At 47.0% G+C, this 20,442-nt stretch overlaps 1 protein-coding gene and 1 pseudogene across 1 annotated transcript; one reads left to right on the top strand and one right to left on the bottom strand.

Annotated features, from left to right (window-relative positions):
- Positions 1-932: 932 nt before the first annotated feature.
- LOC109473917 lies at positions 933-6,811 on the bottom strand (annotated as a pseudogene).
- A 6,872-nt stretch (positions 6,812-13,683) lies between these two features.
- On the top strand, positions 13,684-19,000 carry LOC109473875 (SCO-spondin-like). Its single transcript, XM_019774005.1, has 15 exons — positions 13,684-13,776; positions 13,953-14,135; positions 14,314-14,515; positions 14,650-14,868; positions 15,058-15,243; positions 15,354-15,524; positions 15,747-15,908; positions 16,092-16,262; positions 16,424-16,603; positions 16,881-17,060; positions 17,222-17,377; positions 17,606-17,770; positions 17,874-18,092; positions 18,318-18,536; positions 18,836-19,000. Exons 3-15 carry the CDS (start codon positions 14,479-14,481, stop codon positions 18,895-18,897), a joined length of 2,127 nt encoding a protein of 708 aa, XP_019629564.1. The 5' UTR covers positions 13,684-13,776; positions 13,953-14,135; positions 14,314-14,478; the 3' UTR covers positions 18,898-19,000.
- Positions 19,001-20,442: the final 1,442 nt, after the last annotated feature.

Raw genomic sequence — 20,442 nt, 5'->3', positions numbered from 1 at the left:
GGCTCCTCCGGGCAAATTGAAAGGGCAGTTGCTAGGCAACCGGAACAGAGGATGTTGCGGAGAGGCAGGAAGCGTTGGCGCGCGTTGCCGTGGCAACCAGAGTGCTGACGACAACGGCTTCACAAGCTCTCGGTAAAAAAGCGATTGAAGCTGATAATGAGACAAATGGTGTCCTGTGGTACAGAGTGGTTGCTGCGGTTCAATCTATATGCAAATATGCTGGGAGATAGTCATGCAAAGAAAGAAAGACATAGAAAATAGGTACATCATCACATGAGTGGTGTTCAGAAAAACAGAGTAGTTTTTTCAACAACCTTGATGGGAATGCACGTTCAAAATTGACACGTTGATCAATTGAACAAACTGCGATGTTTACTTTAGCTGATATAACCCTAATAAACATTATAGAAATGCGATATAACTTGACAAACATTAACTCCACATCGTGTGGCTGCTTTTCTTTGGAATTCATCCTATTGGCCCACCCCGCCAAAAATGTGTGAGGCAGAAAATTAATTTGTGAATTCTACCTACATGTAGAAATTCACGGGACTGAAACACCACTACCCATAAACGGTATTGGGCACGGCTATTGGCTAGTTTTCAAAGTGAATTCGAGCAGAATCGCTACGACTCGATATAGCTACACATTGGTCGTCAACAAGCGTATAACAAGGTGCGAAAGGTCCACTTCACAACGCCCTTCTCTCCGCACTAGTAGTCAAGTGATCCTCGAAATAAACCTGGCGGCAATTACCTTATTTGCCACGTGCGCCAACTTGTAAGCGGGGAAAGGAATGGATGCATGGATTTCAACGTGATTGTGTAATTAATTGTAGATGGTAGAGGTAATTAGTATATCTGAATTCTTTATGGAAACTTCAAATTGAGAGTACGTAAATGACTAGATTCACGAAAATCTCAACGGTCGGCGTCAGAAAACAGGATACTGGTACTCAGAAGAAGGGAAAGATCCCTCCCCAACCTCTGCTTGGAAAGTACAGTCGGCTATCCAAAAGGAACAATATCCCACCAACGAGAAAGCAAGAGAACAGTTAAACCCATGTTTTTAGTCATGTCTAACATCATAGATCCACACCACAACTATATTTTAAAGGCACGTACAGTACATTATGTTATGTAGAAACGACACCTAGCGATGAGACCAGGTAATCCAAATTGTAGTTCATCTGAAGCTCTCGGGATACATGTGTATAAGATTGAATTTATCTTCATTTTAGTACCCCTACACTACGCTACTTAGGTATACCACAAAACACTGCCTATTCCATATTCTCTTTGATCAAATTGTAAGGAAAACAATTGTCTCCAAAGCGACCCATCTAAGCTATCATTAGCAATAACCAGCAGCAGAATGTACAGCTCACAACCTCTTAAGCTCTACAAATGTGCGTTACATTGCATTGACAACAATGATAGACACGAAGCAAGAGCGGCGTTTGCTTGTACATAGCCTTGTCACATTCATTGTGGTTTCAACTTTATAGCAAAGACACATTGAGCAACGAATATTTCATCTTGTGTCTTCTTTATCCGCATTCCTTCTGTTGGAAGGTTTATTGATAACCCACGGAATACATATCGCATTATTCCTCTGCGTCCTGCCCCCCTGGTATGTGTTCTTGTTGTTTACAGTTAAGGTTACTCATGTATATGGTCAGACAACCGTGTTGGTACAGGGGCTCGGGTAACGTACCCACAATCCTCCACTTGTCCGTTTTGGGCTCGTAGCACTCGATGGTGTCGTGCACCTCCGCGGACAGTCGGTGGGACACCCCGCCCGTCACGTAGATCCTGTCGTCAAGAACAGCAGCTCCGCAGAGCAGGCGCTGTTCGACCATTTCACCTGTCTGGTAGAATTTCTGGCTGGAGGGGTCGAACACCGTGACGCTCCGCGACAGCTCTCCGCCGATGATGTAGATCAGCCCGTTCAGGACGACGGCGGACGCGCCGGTCTCGCAGGTAGACGGGGTCTGCATGAGGCTCCACTGCCCGGTGTCGGTGTCATAACACTGTGCGAAACCCACGGTTTCATCTTCAAGAAACCCTCCGAAGACGTAAATCTTCCCCTGGATAGGCGACCACTGCCGGGCTGGTGACGGCCTTCAGCATGGGCGCGACGATGTCCCATGTGTTGGAGGCAGGGTCGTACCGTTCTACCTGACTCAGGATAGAGATGTCGTCAAACCCGCCCAGGATGTACACCTGCCCGTTTATGGCGACCGAGCCGTGGCCGCACCTGCCCTGGTGGAGAGGAGCAAGCTTACTCCACAACCCTGCCGTTGCGTCGTACCGCCAAACGTCTTTCAACTTCTCCCTCTGTCCGGTTTGAGACAAGCCCACGGGAGCGCCTCCAGTCAGATAGATGTAGTGTCCGATGGTTGTAACGCTTGATAAGTCGCGTGGTTCCATGGGTAACGGTTCGGGCTGCAGCCAGGCCTGTTTCCTGTTGTCGTAGTACGACATGGTCGTGCAGGGACCAGCCTGGTTCTTCCCGCCCAACACCAACAGGACCTTCTGCGCCACGCAGCGTCTCGGCGTCACGCGAGGATCACTGACGACTCCTTGTTCCTCAAGCAAACGTTGTAAATCTTTCGCCTCATCCAGTAGCTCAAGACACCGCGAGGAGTTCTGGACTACTGCCTCTCTCTCCACTTCTTCAATAAGATACTTCGCGTCTATCAATGGAAGGCGAACAGCTTCCAGCACGTCACAAATGTACTGTGATCTTTCCTCGCATTTGTAATGCAGCCATTTCATACCGGCCTCAAATACCTTTTCCTCTTTGGTTGCCTCCAGTTCGTCGTGAGAAAGATACTCAACAAGACCGTCTCTCGTCAACTCCAAGAACTCGTCATTCTCAACGACGTCGCCGAACTTTGACAACGCAAAGTCAAAAGCCTTTATCTGGAGATCCTTGCAATAGTGCGTATCCGCGAACTGAAATATTCCAAGGCAATTGTAAGGGTGCAGCTGCATTTCAAGGAATTCACAACAAGCGTCTTTAATGGCGGGAATCTGGAATCTGTCGGAGACCTCCAACACGTCCTGTACATTCTCCCGTGTTATGGTGACTTTTGATGTGTAAGCGTAGTCTACCACCAGCTGTACCATGTCCGGGTTGATATCTTTCAAATGGATCTCTCTTGCGCGGCTTTCCATCAGGTCGCCGGCGAACATGGCTCGGAAGTACGGGCTGCACGAGGCCAGGACGACCCGGTGGCAGGAGAAGGCCTGGTCCCCCGCGCACAGGGTGACGTCCGTCAGCTCACCGCGGCGGCGCAGGTCGTCCATGGCGGCGAGCAGGTCCCCGGAGTGGGAGGGGTGTTCGAACTCGTACACGTGCTGGTGGGCGTCCTGCAGCTCCGCGTCAGGCGGCTCCTCCCCGAACTCTATACACACCTGCACATTGTCAGCCATGGCGAGACGGGCTTCCCAAGAAATCTACCTGAAAAATACGGAACATGATTACACATAACCATGAAGTCATCAACAATTCATGATAGGTGACAAGTTTATTATATTTGATCTACTATCAGACAGAATAAAGTGTTGAATTATAGCAGCAGTCATCAGATATGAACCATTTGTATTAGAACTTTAGACACGAACCGTAAGGGCCCTAGGTTGGAGTCGAAACGCTGTTTACAGTAAATCGTTACCTTTACATCAACTATACAGAAGTTACTCCAATGACAATATGACAGACTCTAGGGATAATTGAGTGTTTTTCTGCCACCGCCACAGCCGTACATGATTAACTGTGATCTGAAGCACCCCACAATTTGGCTAACATCCTACTCTACTTTTGTTTGCCAACTACTTGTAAGTGTTTGAAATATCGTCCAGCAGTTGAAGAAATTACATTTGTTGATCTTTGCCCGTCCCTGGGGACATGCGTGACTAGAGGGGATGGCTGGTATATCATAGTGACGGCTTTTATCAGTCAGGTACACACATGTGACGTCATGTCGCTTCAGGGACTTCACCCCATGGGGCCGAACTGGCCTAGCAGTGCCAAGCTCAATAGCCCGGAGTCCAGCCTTGTTAGCAGTTGGCTGGGGAGCGGATCTTGGGGAGCGGACCAAAGCTAACAAGGCTGGACTCCAGGCTACAAGCTCAAGCCTTATGACACCTGTACTGAACCCCGGGTCTAGTGTGAGAGAAATAGCGACTTTACGGGTTTTGTTGCGAGATGGTCACATAGAGTAGAACCTTATACTGTACAACAACTGGACGGTAGAGTGATGGAGAAATAAGTATTAACTTTTTCCTGAGGAAATGTTAAGACAAAAAAGCGTATCGCTTTTTTTATAGTCATTGGCATCCGGTGTAGTATGTGTGGCAAACTAAATATTTTACGATCTTTTACGAGGTTCATGAACAATACATGTTAGACTATGGCTGGAGCGTTTCGGACGACAACAGAACTGTAACAGTCTTACTGATAGCATACTAAGTATTAAGACCAGTATAACAGTTAAAGTTATATGAAACAGTTGCCTAGAGTATTAAAAGAAAGATAACACCTTACCCTCTCTCTTCGCCACAAATAGTTTCCGTCCTTACGTCTAACTACCTCGTGTGGTTTCTCTGTAAACCTTCTGTTCAACAGCCAGTATCGTCAGTAGTTTATCAATGGAAACCCGTCAATTCACCATTTATTATGCATGACGCCCGATTCTTTAAACGTCATTAATAATTTAAGCTGATGGCACGCAGGCCGACGACGAAATTGGGTAAGGAAGACACACACACACACACCCCACACACATAAACACACATTCCTATAGATTGGCCTCGCTTTTGAACCCTCTTACTGGCACACGTAGATTACGTACGGATCCACCAATTTCCCTCCATTCCGACCAACTTGCTTCACGTTTGCCACAAATATACCACGTATCAATGACGTCAGGTGATACTATTTTCAGAAGACCCACGTAAGAACACCATAATTACCCCTGATAATTACCCAAGGCAATGGGTGTACATAGGAAGCAGAAGGTAACATACGTCAAAGACGATCACCATGCCAGTGGCTACAGGTCCCTCGGGGAACGGCAATCATTTCTACTTTATGATTTGCTAACAAATTCTGGACAATATTTGGTTCATTCCGTTACGTGTGTCTATATTCAACCCCTTGCTGATATACCTTCGACGGAATGGAGCTCGGTTTTCCTGGATTTGATATTCATAACATTGGTTTAAATTTTGACTCTTATGTATATAGCAACCTTGCAGGGATAATAAAGATGACGCCATGATATGGTGTTGGGCGTCAACGTTGCCAAGGAAGTTTTAGTGGTTGCTGTGCAATTTGCTTGTATATGGATCATTAGATACAGTGACCATGTGTCTATATATAAACATGTGTCAGACGACATTCTCTAAGATACATCGCCGGGTGGGTGATTTAAAGTCAGATAAAGGTGAAGTGTAGCGAAATTTAAAATCAGGTAAAGGTGAAGTGTAGCGAAAGACTGGCTCTTCGCACGAAACGTCACTCAAATAAAGGTTGCACTTCTTCTTCCAGGCTTCACGAGGAGAAGACTGGATGCGTTTGGAATGTTAGGTTGGTCTTGATCGCCAAACCTGTCCAGTGTAAGAACTTGACGCACTTGTTAGCAGGACACAGTGTGACCGAAGTCTACAGGTGACCGGTATGCATGACACGTAACACTCAAGAAATTATAAGCATAATTTCACGAACTGTTACAAAGGGTATGGGGAGTGTTGTCACTGGCATAATGAAAGACAGGCGAAGGTCTTTGCCTGGTCCTCATTAGCTGGGTAAGGACGTTTCTTCAATGTCACGGTCAAAGTCATGGCAACTGACAATCATGACAAACATCTCCCGAAGCCTTCAGCGAATTGTAAAAATGAGAAGATCGCTGTGAACTGTAGCAGATTGACATGGACTGGACACCTACTGCCTTCTTTATGTATTATTCAGCTCACATATCGGGAGAAAAAAAGATTTACAAAGGGAGGTATACCTCCTGGCTAGTGTGTGACATTTTCAGTACAAAGGCGATGTTAATCCCACCTTATCCCTTTCAAATACAACTGAACACAGGAGAGATTTTCTGAATCGATGGCGTATGTACCGGGGAGAGGTTTAAAGGTTATGTTGGGTGTGGGGCCTGAACTAAAGAACCTTTCCACATGGGGAGGGGGGCCCCACCGAGAGTACTGCCTACAATGAGGCGTACCTCACTGGTTTATAGATAAGGGGGAGAAGTCTCAACAATTTCTTGGTCTGGGTGACATGTATAGAATGTACGTATGCCTGGCCGTTTGTGAAAACCTCGTATATGTACCAAGCTGGCCACGTTAAATCGTAGGTTTAGAGTGGATGGTCCGTGAAAAATTACGACATTGCGACCAAAATTGTTTACTCAATGTTGACTATTATCATCGTCCACTGCTATTATAGTGTTTTGCACAGCTCTAATCGTACCCAAACCTTCATAATAAATACACAGAATGCAAACAAAATCCTCAGTGCCCAGGGAATAAAATCTAGTCGGTAACCTACCGAATGAATGTAGTTGTTGTTCGTCCCTTTCTCTGTCGTAGTATGACCTTGACCGAGTCACGAGCACTCCATACGATCAACTGGATAGTTACGATGATTGTTTACGTCTGTCAGTCCTGGTGCATACTGACATATCCAAATGACCCTGTTTATTTACACGTCCTTCCTTGTAGTAGTGATGTGACCTCGATGACGTAATGAGGGCGTGTCCAGGTAGGCCTTTGTAAAAGATAATCGCCTCGTCCATATATGGATCTGGGACAACAGAGGTGATCACAATGCACAAGTATACAGACATGTCTACATGCTGGAGGGAAAATGTTAAAGACAGTTACATCATCTCATGGCTCACATTTTATCGTTTAGATTTAGCAAAGTACTTGTTATGAATATTATCTAATCCTATGTTGATGTGGTTGGCTTAGGATTGTTCCATGTCGAACGTTGGGCCTCCATATCCCACATTCTAGTCAATGTAACCACTTCCATCAAATCTGCTACAGATTGACGAATAGCCCGTAGAGGGCGCTGTTAGCATTCCAAAATTCATATCATTGTAGCGCTTGAAACAATGACATGCGTGTCTGACAAGTATGCTTGTATGTATTCCAATCATATATCAAACACCAACAGTTCCGTCAAGAGTTGGTGCCCCACGATGAAGCTACCCCCTTCTAGGTCTGCTTTTTCTTTCTATGCCAACTGGACCCCCCACATTCTAACCTCTAGCAACCATGCAAATAAACGTCTTTCTAACAGTGTTCACGGAAAGAAACAACTGCCGATTCTATCAGCATTGAGCGAGCCGACTAAATGTGTTCCAGCAGTTTTCCTGAGTGCCGTGCCAAAACCGTGGCGCTCCGGGGGCGAGGCGCAGGTACAGAGTGCAAGGCGACAAGACGTGACAACAGTTCCAGGTGAGCAGGTCAGGCGTAATGTGACGGGAAACATGCACCAAGTGCCCCACAGAGGTCATTAGAAACGTTCCTGGCTCACTTTCATGTAAAAGAATGTAATGTTACCCTCACAAATACCAAAATAGAGCGCAGTCTCTGTCGTTATCTTCGGATCAGAGGAGAGCGAGTTCTTTTACGGCGTGACTATAAAGATTCTAAGTTTAGTTTAAGTTCTACTAGAAGACATCTGGCTGTCCGATGTCTGGATACGTGCTGCCTCGTGGCCTCACCGGTCAAACAAAGTCTTTGTCTGACTGTAACGATAATAAGTACGGACGGGTTGACGCAGAAATGTTCAGGTGCCAATGCATTGAGCTCTAGGGACCTTGACTTTACCAACTACATTTCTTACGTAAGATATACATGTAAAAACAAGTGCGTTTGTTTGCGTGTTATTGAAAGAAGAAGAACAACAGAAGTTAGAAATAATTGCTTAACCAATATCCTCTAAGACAACACTTTCTCTCTTTACTATGGTTGATAATAGACAGACTGAAGTTTTCATTGCTCTTCAGTATCTCTCAGTAAAACTAGACGCGACCCGATATGTTCTTGAGAAAGGCCGCGCGTCCCTTTGGAGAGGATAATGTTTTCTGATATACTGTTGTTGTCACTATTTCATACGAGTCGGTTTGTTTTGAATATCGGGCAAAGATCTATACAACGTTTCTACACCAAGTGTGGGGAATTAAGACCATCTGGGGAGGGATCAGGTATTTAACACGCACACTCGAATAAAAGCTGGTCCGTATGTCACTCAATGTTGATTATATCGTAATAGTTTTGGAATGTAGTTCCAAGTGTTTTTAGCCCATAACATATCGGGCATTTAAGATAAGACCATTGAGTTTCATACTGAAACAATTAGATACAGAGGATTCTTCACATCGTCACAATTCCTTTATCACCATTTGGTTACTCCATGCATGTTATAGTTTGAAGACGAATGTTCCACTTGTAATCTTGCCAATTTTAAACATACTTTGGTCTGTCTTCATCTTATTGGACAGAGGTTTGTGATGGCTGAACCCGCACGGCTCTAGAACAGTTGGGGCCCGGTTCACGTAAAAGTATACTGCCTTTGTATGTTGTGTATAAAAGCAGCACCCCGCGCTCGATCAAACTGGTTGATTCTGGAAAACAACAGGAAACGCTTGAACTTTGTGTCGTGGTAGGAAGAAAGGAGTAACAAGATCTGACTCGCAGTGCGTTCTCTGAACAAATGTTTTTGATGACTTCTGAGTCAGATGAAAGACTGAGTCTACCTCTCCTGTTGCGAAGAGGCCATTTCCTAACAGAGCGGATGCGCCTTATTTCCTTGCCTCCCGTCCAGTTCTGGTTTTTGTGTGCCAGGTGGACTTTTCTAAATGATGAAGCTCTGGGACACGCTGGGAAGGAAGTGTATAGCCCATACAAGCAGCACTAGATCTCCAAGCCCATACAAGCCGCACCAGCACAATGGAAAAGCCTGTGAATATGAGTTTGAGACAAGTTGCAAGTTACCACAGCACAACGCTCACAATATACGCTGACGTTACAAAACGTTCTGCTCTTCGGCACAGACGTCAGGTGATGTGGCCATACAACGACTTAAAACATGCCAACGTATGTGACAGCAGCTTCATGCAAACCTCCAGTTTAAATTCTCAGTCCGTTCCCGTGTAACACACACCAGCTTGATTTTGTCAACTTCTTTCTTTCAATTTTTTTGTCAACTTTGCTGAATTTCTTACGTATCTTATCGCTACCCGGGCACAGAGAGCTCAATCAGCCCAGCCAGGGGGCCACATATCACCGTCATCTTTGTTTGAAAAGGGCCTGGCAAAGCTGGCAGTTGGCACGACTTATCGTGTTTCCCACTGAGATATATTAGCGTTTATGTATTAACCTTGGACTTGGTCACTGAGAATCGTCCTCCATGGACGTAACACCGTATATCAACACACAATCTGCTGAATAGGGCAGTTAGTTACCAGGGCACAGCACAGAAGGATCTAGTGATAGACCAACACTCATTAAAAACATGGCTAGATCTTTAGTATCTTCTGTTCAACATTATCTTGAGGCCTAGGAGGTAATGATCCATGTAATGTACATATCAAAATAGATGTTTTCTATTTCTATATCAAGGCACAGAACGCCCGTCTTATCAATACCACGAAAATGGGATTAAATCTCAGACCATCAATGAAAATAATACTGTCCAATATTTGCCTGTAGAGATGTCATGCCTCATTTGCTCATCTCCCCTGCTGCCTTTTCTATCATAGCTAAAAACTCTTCACCATATATTTGATATTTGAAACGACGGATGGAACGGTCTGGTATGGTATATACGAACCCACACGAGTGAATGACCGGTTAAACTCATTGTGAACTTTTCTAACAATAAACCATGGAGATCTGCTTAACCCGCAAAACACGAACTTCTCATTCCTTCACAACAAGTTGTTTTTGCCCGTTTCGTCTGTCAGTGAGAAGGGCCGTTTGGACGGGACCGTCCGTTTGACTTGATAGGGGAGTTGAATACAGACTATAAATCATATTCTTCCATATTCGTCTGTCTTGATAGGAAACAAAGTGGCTCACTTGATCTCACCTGCCTGTAGGTATAATAATGGCAAAGGTGATGACGGAATACGTTATGAATTGTACCTTCCGGCTCTTATGCCCGACATTCTTGACTTCGTTCTGCACAAGGTCCCTGATCACGTGAGCTGACACCCGTGAGGTTGCCGTTGTCATGAATGGTAGGTCCCGTATAAAAACACTGACAAATCAACACGGCCTGTCATAGGCAACACAGCCTCCAGAGGCAGCGGTCGGGCCTAGGCGTACTTTCGGAGTGCCGGACTAGGACTGCTGGAAAAAGAACAACACCTGTGTCAGCGGACGCCACTGAAACTCTGTTCTCAGCCCTGAGATTTTAGAGAACAGAAATAATGCGGGTCTTGTTCGTCCACGCAGCACTACTGATAGCCGCTCTGACTGGTGCCAGCCAAGGTGAGTAGTTGTCTGGGTCTGATCACATTCGTCGCTCCAGCATTATATTGTACGATCGCAAACTGAAGCCATTTTAGTCCTGCAAACTTCAGCTGTCTTATTACGAAGAAGGTTGTCTTAGATCCTTGTTAGCGGTTGGTTCTTGGTTCAGGATGTTTGAAAATTTTCCGGCGGCAAAATCGTAAGGCCGCCTGCGACGAATGTTGGTGCGAGAGTAGAATACTCGTATCCTACCTTTTATTTCGGTTGTTCTACACACTTGATTACAACATCGTAGTTCCTGTGACATAATCTATAATGAAGCGATCAAATTTGACTCAATTTGGAGATTGTTGTGTTTGACATGTTTGTTTTTCGGAGACGGTAATTACTAGTAAATAGCCTTACACGGCGACTAAAAAGTTTAGTCGGTTAGTGATGTTTGTCTTTTTGTCCCAGCGTTCCTATCAGCACTAATTAAATGATTATTGCATGGCCTTATCTGATGCAAGACGTCATTTGCATCAAAACATGTTTGTTACAATATCCGTTCTTGTATGTCTCACAAGAAAACGGGTCCCTCATGCGAGTTGACTTACCAATTACGGCGGTCTACGTTTGTAAGTATTAAAGCACCTGTTCTTATTGGGACAGAACCCAAAAGTTGTTACATTAAATCTGTACTCCTCGTTTCCGGAACAGATCTCCCCCTGCCAGGTACGCCAAAAGCGCTCGGACAGGTCGTATATTATTTAAGTGTTGTCAAAAAGCCGCGCTTTTGGCAAGAGTTCAGCCCATTGTGGAAGAAAAGCCCTGCCAAGATCCAGCCCCCAGGCTAATCATCTCAATCTGTTTTCGATCCTGTGTTCAGCTGTACCTGGACAGTGTCCACACGGCATGCGGCATGTTGGGTTCGGGATCTGCGTGCAGCAGTGTAACGGGAACGCCGTGTGCCTGGGCGCCATGGGGGACAGTCCCGCTGTCGGCAGGCCCGGTACGGGCACGGTCTTTCTGATAACTAGTACATGTACATCTTATCAACGGCTACAGTATACACAGCAATAGATTCGCCTTACTGATAGGGAATAGTTTGTTGTTTTACTTAAGACCAAATATTACACAATTACATCTTTTATCCAAAAGATGAAAGACAAAACAGACCAGCTGTAGTATCCCCGTCTTGATCATTTTGCTTCGACGAGGCTCTCAGCTCAAACTAATATTAGGTGATTGAATGTACAAAACCTTTCAGAATACACTTTTTTGTTCTCCGTGACTCTCCTGAATACTTTCACACCGTTGAAAGATTCATCGTGACAGTAATAATGTGATTTCTACCGATAGAACCCGGACCCTGTCCACCTGGTGTCGGGCAGGTCGCCTGCACGGCAGACCCATGTGAGGTGACCCGCTGCCCCGCCCATCCAGACGCACGGTGCCGGGCGGACTACTGCGGAGGCTGTAACGCCGCGTTTTACGACAGTGACGGCATCAGGGTCGAGTGCGACGAAGGTGAGGCGCGTTCACCTCGAATACGTAACATGATACGGGGAGTGAATTTAAAGGGTGTCCAGTGTATTTGAGTCCTGTCACGTCACATCGGAGGCCTACATATACTCTTTTCTGTAGGGCGTAGGCGAGGTATTTTAGTTTCGCGTAATTCGTTAGGAAAGCCATTCAACTTCGCGTCATTTGTGGCGAGGTGACAAAATTTAGCGGGAGGCGTAGCGGTCTCTTCTCGAATTTAGCGTAATTTGATTCGTACACGGCCTCCTGAATTTAGCGTAAAGCGTTGTCAGAGTCCGCCCTCACACACACCAAATGGAAGCTCCTCATCGTCTCGCCATGGCAGCAGAAACTAGCAGTCAACTAGCTCAGCAGCCCAACGTCTTTCACGTCCACAGAAAATAACTAAACCAGACCCGGTCTTTTGTGTCTTACCGAAGCAGCAGTTATCCTGATGAGCTGTGACGTTTCTAAGAAACAAACACGGATCAACGGCACTAAGCAGCCTTGCCCTGCTAAACTTTTCACCCCTTCTATAATCAAGTTCCTGTCTGTCCTCTCAACTCCTGCCAACATCGTTAGTCTTTCAGCCATATGCAGAGGGAAGACTTGAACTTCGATGTCCGCGCTCTGAGAGTAGCGGTCGCCATGGCTCCCTTCACGCTCACAATTCTCACAAGCATCGGCGGGCGTGAAGGCATTTAAATCAGGCACGTGCCTAAGTACGGCCCTCAATGACATTCACGCAGAAAATATCTATACCAGACTAACTACACTGGCTATAGGGAGAAAACCTTGAGGCGAATCATAACCCCTTGGTACCTTATGAAGGCTTGGCGCAGGCCACATGCAGAAAACTCATTTTAACGGCAAGGCGGCTACTTAGAGGATGAGAAACTTGTCGCCTCCACAGCAGACTCCGAGAATGGTGTTGGGAAAATAGTCACGCCAACAGACGCGAAACAAAGAGGAATCAGCAAAATAACTGGTAATACCAAAGCCTGATGTGGAGGGTTTTAAAGAGTTTTCCTCTTTATTTTAGTGACATTTCCAGCCCTTCCCACTTGCCCACCTGATGAAGTGTTCAACTGCTTCGCTAACCCATGTGACGTCACCAGCTGCCCCGCCCACCCAGATGCCAGGTGTCAGGCCAACTACTGCGGAGGCTGTAACGCCGAGTTTTTCGACGAGGGCGGCAACAAAGTTGTTTGCGACGAAACCGGTAAGAACACCTCGTCTTAACAACCAACGTAACTTGAACTACATTAGCCTGGGTGCCATCCTATTTGTATGCCGGGGCTCCCATACTCGATCCCTATTTTTTAGTGAGCGAGTATGGTGGGAGCCCTGGCATACAAATAGGATAAAGGATGACACCCAGGCTAGGACTACATGTACTTATTCTGTATAAATATGAATGATTTTTCCTGCCCGTAAAAGGTTTGTACCGTTGACCTACAACGTGTAAATGCACATCGTCCAGTGTCGACAGTCGTCGATTGTCGACACAGACGAATTCTTGTAGATGGCTCTTCTCCCCGAATCCATGAAGCATCCATGTGATGGACTTCTTCTTTTTTTTAATGTTCTTGGTAGAACCTCCCACTTGCCCACCTGATGTCGAAGTGTTCAACTGCTTCGCTAACCCATGTGACGTCACCAGCTGCCCCGCCAACCCAGCCGCCACGTGTCAGCCCAACTACTGCGGCGGCTGTAACGCCGAGTTTTTCGACGAGGGCGGAGAAATGGTCCACTGTGACGACGTCGGTAAGAAGAACAAAGACTTTTGGAAAAGGTCCAAGTAAAAACTGCCTTTCTGTCAAAGTTAAGTCTTGATCAGCACGCTAAAAATTTAATTGAAGAAGAAAAAATGTTTTCGAGGTAATTTCTAGCAAGCTTTAAAATCTACCACAATTTGCAATTACCAACATTTTCGCCTTTAGTTTGCGCTGAAAACAGCCACTTCGACACGTGTGGACACGGAGCCTGCCAGCCCACATGTGAGAACCCCGCACCCATCTGTACACAAGTCTGTATCGCAGGGTGTCAGTGTGACGATGGATTCGCACTGCATGATGGGCAGTGTATACCCATGAGTCAGTGCGAGAGCGGTGAAGATGATTCAGGTAGGCTGCTGTACGTTATGTAATACCATAACGGTGGATCCTTTTGTTGGTTGTTCTTTGTTAAATACATTGACCGATTTCGTTGTACAGTGCACAATATTACACATTTGTGTGCACACAACTTGACCACTGATTAACACTAAACGTCTCTGTCTCGATGCCAATATTTTCCTCTCAGCCCCAGTGTGTAACGAGAACACAGAGCCCATGCCGGGACAGTTTGTGAAACAGTGTGAGGAGGACGGCAGCTCAGCACCAACAGTGTCACGGCTCGACCGGCTTCTGCTACTGCGCACATCCACAGGACGGAACCATCTACCGTGAAACCGGCAGGAGGGGGGAGATGGAACACGACTGTCAGGCATACTGGCAGACAAAAGGTGAAACTGTCTGTACACAAAATCCCGCACCGACAAGTGGTCAGGTTCCTTCCAACAACACAGCTGATGCTTCAACAAGTTTGTGAAACATTGAAGACAGGTGCATTGTTGATGATTTATCTTTTTGTTTCTAGAACAAGAGACGGAATGCCAGGCCCAGCTCCAGAACACAGAGCCCATGCCGGGAAAGTTTGTGAAACAGTGTGAGGAGGACGGCAGCTTCAGCACCAAACAGTGTCACGGCTCGTCCGGCTTCTGCTACTGCGCACATCCACAGGACGGAACCATCTACCGTGAGACCGGCAGGAGGGGGGAGATGGGACACGACTGTCAGGCTTACTGGCAGACAAAAGGTAAAACTGTCAGTTTCTTGAGTTTACGATATCGACGCACCATACTTTTTCCAATTGTAAAATTGCGACTAATTTCTCATTATTGGGATAGAGCAAACTCTGGTTCAGTAAGTTTTGGTCTCCAGGCCATGAACTGAAATCAGCTTTAGCTGCCTGAATCTAATATTACATCGATGTTTTCGGCCTTAGTGTGCGGTGAAAACAGCCACTTCGACACGTGTGGACACGGAGCCTGCCAGCCCACATGTGAGAACCCCGCACCCATCTGTACACAAGTCTGTATCGCAGGGTGTCAGTGTGACGATGGATTCGCACTGCATGATGGGGAGTGTATACCCATGAGCCAGTGCGAGATGGACACCCCAGAGAATCTAGGTATGTCATTTTGTTCTGTTTGCTTTAGTATAGTTTTCTATGGCACAATGCTTCTTTTTTCAACACGATTGATGTCTTGTCCTTCCTTGTTCCTGTCCTGCTCTGCCCAGAACGTCGCCCATGCCCACCCGGGGTTGGTGTGGCGAGATGCCTACGGAACCCTTGTGAGAGGAGGACCTGTCCGGGACACCCGAACGCCACGTGTCAGGCCAACTACTGCGGAGGCTGCAACGCCGAGTTTTTCGACGAAGACGGGAATGAAGTTGAATGTGAAGAAGCTGGTAAGAAAGCACAAACTACTAGTAATCTTAAGTCTTAAGTAGACCACTCTGCTGCAGACTATTTCAGAGACTACATCCAAATCCGACGTCGACAAAAACACTAGTGCATCAGTTGAGAAGCCTATGTATCCGTACATAAGGGCAGTACAAGGCCAGCCATCGCTGCAAAAAGCATGCTTTCAATGTCAATAGTTTTACAATATTTTTTTTTCTTTTGTACAGCAGATGAAGACAAACCAGGCACGTGCCCGCCTCCCTCCAGACGGCCGTGTAGTGGCGAGTCTTCCGACCGATGCGAGGCCGACTCCGACTGCCCACGCCAACGGAAATGCTGTCAGATGCCCTGCGGCAAGACGTGCATCAAAGTGAGGCACGGTAGACCTCGTAAGTGCCTTGGCCATGTTAGTTACTTTCTGCTAATGTACACTAGGCACTTACGTCACGTAGTCAAAATTTTTATATGTGACAATGTGAGCCAAGCACATGTAGTATCTTGCTTCCGCTTATTCCCATTTATTATGGTGCACGCAGGTAATGTCTTGGTCTTTTTGCTGGCGACATTTTCAGACAATTCCTCATGCCCACCCGGGGTCGGCGTGGCCAGATGCCTGCGGAACCCTTGTGAGAGGAGGACCTGTCCGGGACACCCGAACGCCACGTGTCAGGCCAACTACTGCGGAGGCTGCAACGCCGACTTTTTCGACGAAGAAGGAAACGAAGTTGACTGTGGCGAAGCCCGTAAGAAGTCACGTAGTGGACGAGCGTTGGCTGTTGCCCTTCCATATCACTTTTAACTCCCTCTGAACAATCTTACACATTTAAAAACGATGTGCCATTTATATTACCTTAGACTGACCGTACAGTTTCCTAGAGACCGCTTTATGTGTTTCCTCCTCCAGCCGTCCCTGAGAGACCAGGCATATGTCCAGCACCTGCCTTCAGTGACGACCAGTGCCTGCTGAGGGTGTTCAGGAAATGCTCCATGGACGCGAACTGCAGATGGAGGGAGAAGTGCTGTTTTAACGGCTGTCAGAGAACATGTGTTCGTGTGCGCAGGAGACCTCCGCGACCAAACAGACGTAAGTAGTCGGACTATTATACCTTGGGAAGGATCTTAGATTGAAAAAAAGAAACATTCTCAATGATTTTGACAAACAAAAAGCTTCAAGGAAAAAGTTTCCTAGATCTATCGTTGATTGAATGCAACATGCACAGTAAAATTAAACATGTTATTTTCCACTGTCGTGTAAATCATGTCGAGAGAATAGCCAGCCATGGCCCACCATAGCGGCACATCTGCTCAACCTGTATTAACTACACATGCAAAATGGGACAGAAAACATTATTTTATCCCAGCGTTCCCTGAGAGACCAGGCACTTGTCCGGCCCCCAGCCTGAGTGAAGCCGACTGCTCAGGACCGAGGCTGTACAGGGTCTGTACCACGGACATGGACTGTACCAGGGTAGAGAAGTGCTGTGATCTCGGCTGTGGACAGGAATGTGTCCGTGTGAGGGGGAGGCCTACACCGGACGGACGTAAGTTGTGGCAGAGATGCACAGATTTTAAGGCTCTAGACCGATGTCAGAAAGATTATTGTAACACTCTGTTGAACTAGCCAAGTGTTTTAAAATTTGAAAACATAACGCACATCACTGCGAAGATGCCGCGAACAAGACTGTTTGATTCAATCCTTCAGAGACACCAGGTACATGCCCCGCCCCCCTAAGCGCTGACGAGTGCCTACTGCCGAGGCCGTACAGAACTTGTAGAGCGGACGGAGACTGTTCCAGAGGAGAGAAGTGTTGCGATAACGGGTGCGGAGGGCCGCTGGAATGCAAACGGCCGATGCGGGGTAAGATTAGAGCAAGATTACTTTTTAAAATGAAACATCTTGGTGTGCAATATGTAAAGTGCCCATCAAGTATCGGCGGGTATTTGTTGGTTTGATTTATGGGGAGTTGCCTCTTAACCAGTTTACCCCCTCTTTTCATGCCAACGTTTTGTTTATATTGGAAGATATTGTATGATGGCAACATCAGTGATCAATGTTGTCTAAAGTGTCCCTTTTGCGTGTTTCCAGGACCCATGAGACGTAAACCTGGTACGTGTCCTGCACCGGAACGAGAGACAAGCTGTCGGAAGGGGGAGCGGAGCCAGTGTGACGGGGACCCTGACTGCCCTCGGCGGCAGAAGTGCTGCTCAGATGGGTGTGTCATGATCTGCCAAAATCCCGCACCGACAAGTGGTGAGGTTCCTTCCAAGACTACAGCTGATACTTCAACAACTTTGCGAAACATTGAAGAAAGGTGCATATTATATTTGTTGAAAGTTTATCCTTCTGTTTCTAGAACCAGAGACGGGATGCCTGGCCCAGCTCCAGAACACAGAGCCCATGCCGGGACAGTTTGTGAAACAGTGTGAGGAGGACGGCAGCTTCAGCACCAAACAGTGTCACGGCTCGTCCGGCTTCTGCTACTGCGCACATCCACAGGACGGAACCATCTACCGTGAGACCGGCAGGAGGGGGGAGATGGAACACGACTGTCAGGCATACTGGCAGACAAAAGGTAAAACTGACTGTCAGGTTCTTGGGTTTACGATATCAATGCACCATCCTTTTTTCCAATTGTAAAATCGTGACTAACTTCTCATTATTGGGAATGAGCAAACTCTCTGGTCTCCAGGCTATGAACTGAAATCAGCTTTCTTACAACAACACAGCTGATGCTTCAACAAGTTTGTGAAACATTGAAGACAGGTGCATTGTTGATGATGTATCTTTTTGTTTCTAGAACAAGAGACGGAATGCCAGGCTCAGCTCCAGAACACAGAGCCCATGCCGGGAAAGTTTGTGAAACAGTGTGAGGAGGACGGCAGCTTCAGCACCAAACAGTGTCACGGCTCGTCCGGCTTCTGCTACTGCGCACATCCACAGGACGGAACCATCTACCGTGAAACCGGCAGGAGGGGGGAGATGGAACACGACTGTCAGGCATACTGGCAGACAAAAGGTACACTTTAAAAGTTTCTAAGGTTAAAGATGCTTTGTCTTTTTCTGTCCTGTCCTGGACACGGGGCCTGCCAGCCCACATGTGAGAACCCCGCACCCATCTGTACACAAGTCTGTATCGCAGGGTGTCAGTGTGACGATGGATTCGCACTGCATGATGGGCAGTGCATTCCCATGAGCCATTGCGAGAGCAGTGAAGATGATTTAAGTACATGTAGGCATGTACACAGATGATGCCTGAACAAGTTTGTGAAACATTGAAGACGGGTGCATTGTTGATAGATTTTCCTTTGTTTCTAGAACAAGAGACGGAATGCCAGGCCCAGCTCAGAACACAGAGCCCATGCCGGGACAGTTTGTGAAACAGTGTGAGGAGGACGGCAGCTTCAGCACCAAACAGTGTCACGGCTCGTCCGGCTTCTGCTACTGCGCACATCCACAGGACGGAACCATCTACCGTGAAACCGGCAGGAGGGGGGAGATGGAACACGACTGTCAGGCATACTGGCAGACAAAAGGTCTGTACACAAACTGTCTGTACACAAAATCCCGCACCGACAAGTGGTGAGGTTCCTTCCAAGAATACAGCTGATGCTTCAACAACTTTGCGAAACATTGAAGAAAGGTGCATATTATATTTGTTGAAAGTTTATCCTTCTGTTTCTAGAACCAGAGACGGGATGCCTGGCCCAGCTCACGAACACAGAGCCCATGCCGGGACAGTTTGTGAAACAGTGTGAGGAGGACGGCAGCTTCAGCACCAAACAGTGTCACGGCTCGACCGGCTTCTGCTACTGCGCACATCCACAGGACGGAACCATCTACCGTGAAACCGGCAAGAGGGGGGAGATGGAACACGACTGTCAGGCATACTGGCAGACAAAAGGTACACTTTTAACAGTTTCTACGGTTAAAGATGCTTCATCTTTTTCTGTCCTGTCCTGGACACGGAGCCTGCCAGCCCACATGTGAGAACCCCGCACCCATCTGTACACAAGTCTGTATCGCAGGGTGTCAGTGTGACGATGGATTCGCACTGCATGATGGGCAGTGCATTCCCATGAGCCATTGAGAGAGCAGTGAAGATGATTTAGGGACATGTAGGCATGTACACAGATGATGCCTCAACAAGTTTGTGAAACATTCAAGACGGTTTTTCCTTTTGTTTCTAGAACCAGAGACGGGATGCCTGGCCCAGCTCACGAACACAGAGCCCATGCCAGGAAAGTTTGTGAAACAGTGTGAGGAGGACGGCAGCTTCAGCACCAAACAGTGTCACGGCTCGACCGGCTTCTGCTACTGCGCACATCCACAGGACGGAACCATCTACCGTGAAACCGGCAGGAGGGGGGAGATGGAACACGACTGTCAGGCATACTGGCAGACAAAAGGTGAAACTGTCTGTACACAAAACCCCGCACCGACAAGTGGTGAGGTTCCTTCCAAAAACACAGCTGATGCTTCAACAAGTTTGTGAAACATTGAAGACAGGTGCATTGTTGATGATTTATCTTTTGTTTCTAGAACCAGAGACGGAATGCCAGACCCAGCTCCAGAACACAGAGCCCATGCCGGGACAGTTTGTGAAACAGTGTGAGGAGGACGGCAGCTTCAGCACCAAACAGTGTCACGGCTCGACCGGCTTCTGCTACTGCGCACATCCACAGGACGGAACCATCTACCGTGAAACCGGCAGGAGGGGGGAGATGGAACACGACTGTCAGGCATACTGGCAGACAAAAGGTCTGTACACAAACTGTCTGTACACAAAATCCCGCACCGACAAGTGGTGAGGTTCCTTCCAAGAATACAGCTGATGCTTCAACAACTTTGCGAAACATTGAAGAAAGGTGCATATTATATTTGTTGAAAGTTTATCCTTCTGTTTCTAGAACCAGAGACGGGAT

This window comes from Branchiostoma belcheri, unplaced genomic scaffold, assembly GCF_001625305.1.
Source record: "Branchiostoma belcheri isolate BF01 breed outbred unplaced genomic scaffold, Haploidv18h27 scaffold3, whole genome shotgun sequence".
NCBI lineage: Eukaryota > Metazoa > Chordata > Leptocardii > Amphioxiformes > Branchiostomatidae > Branchiostoma > Branchiostoma belcheri.
This window is presented reverse-complemented; position numbering and strand designations above follow the sequence as displayed.

Bases quoted from the DNA above. Each gene is read 5' to 3' on its own strand.
- LOC109473875 (XM_019774005.1), top strand. From the start codon at position 14,479: ATGGAACACGACTGTCAGGCATACTGGCAGACAAAAG. The intron at 15,525-15,746 runs GTAAGAAAGCAC...TCTTTTGTACAG, and splicing joins AGTTGAATGTGAAGAAGCTG to CAGATGAAGACAAACCAGGC. The intron at 16,263-16,423 runs GTAAGAAGTCAC...TTCCTCCTCCAG, and splicing joins AGTTGACTGTGGCGAAGCCC to CCGTCCCTGAGAGACCAGGC.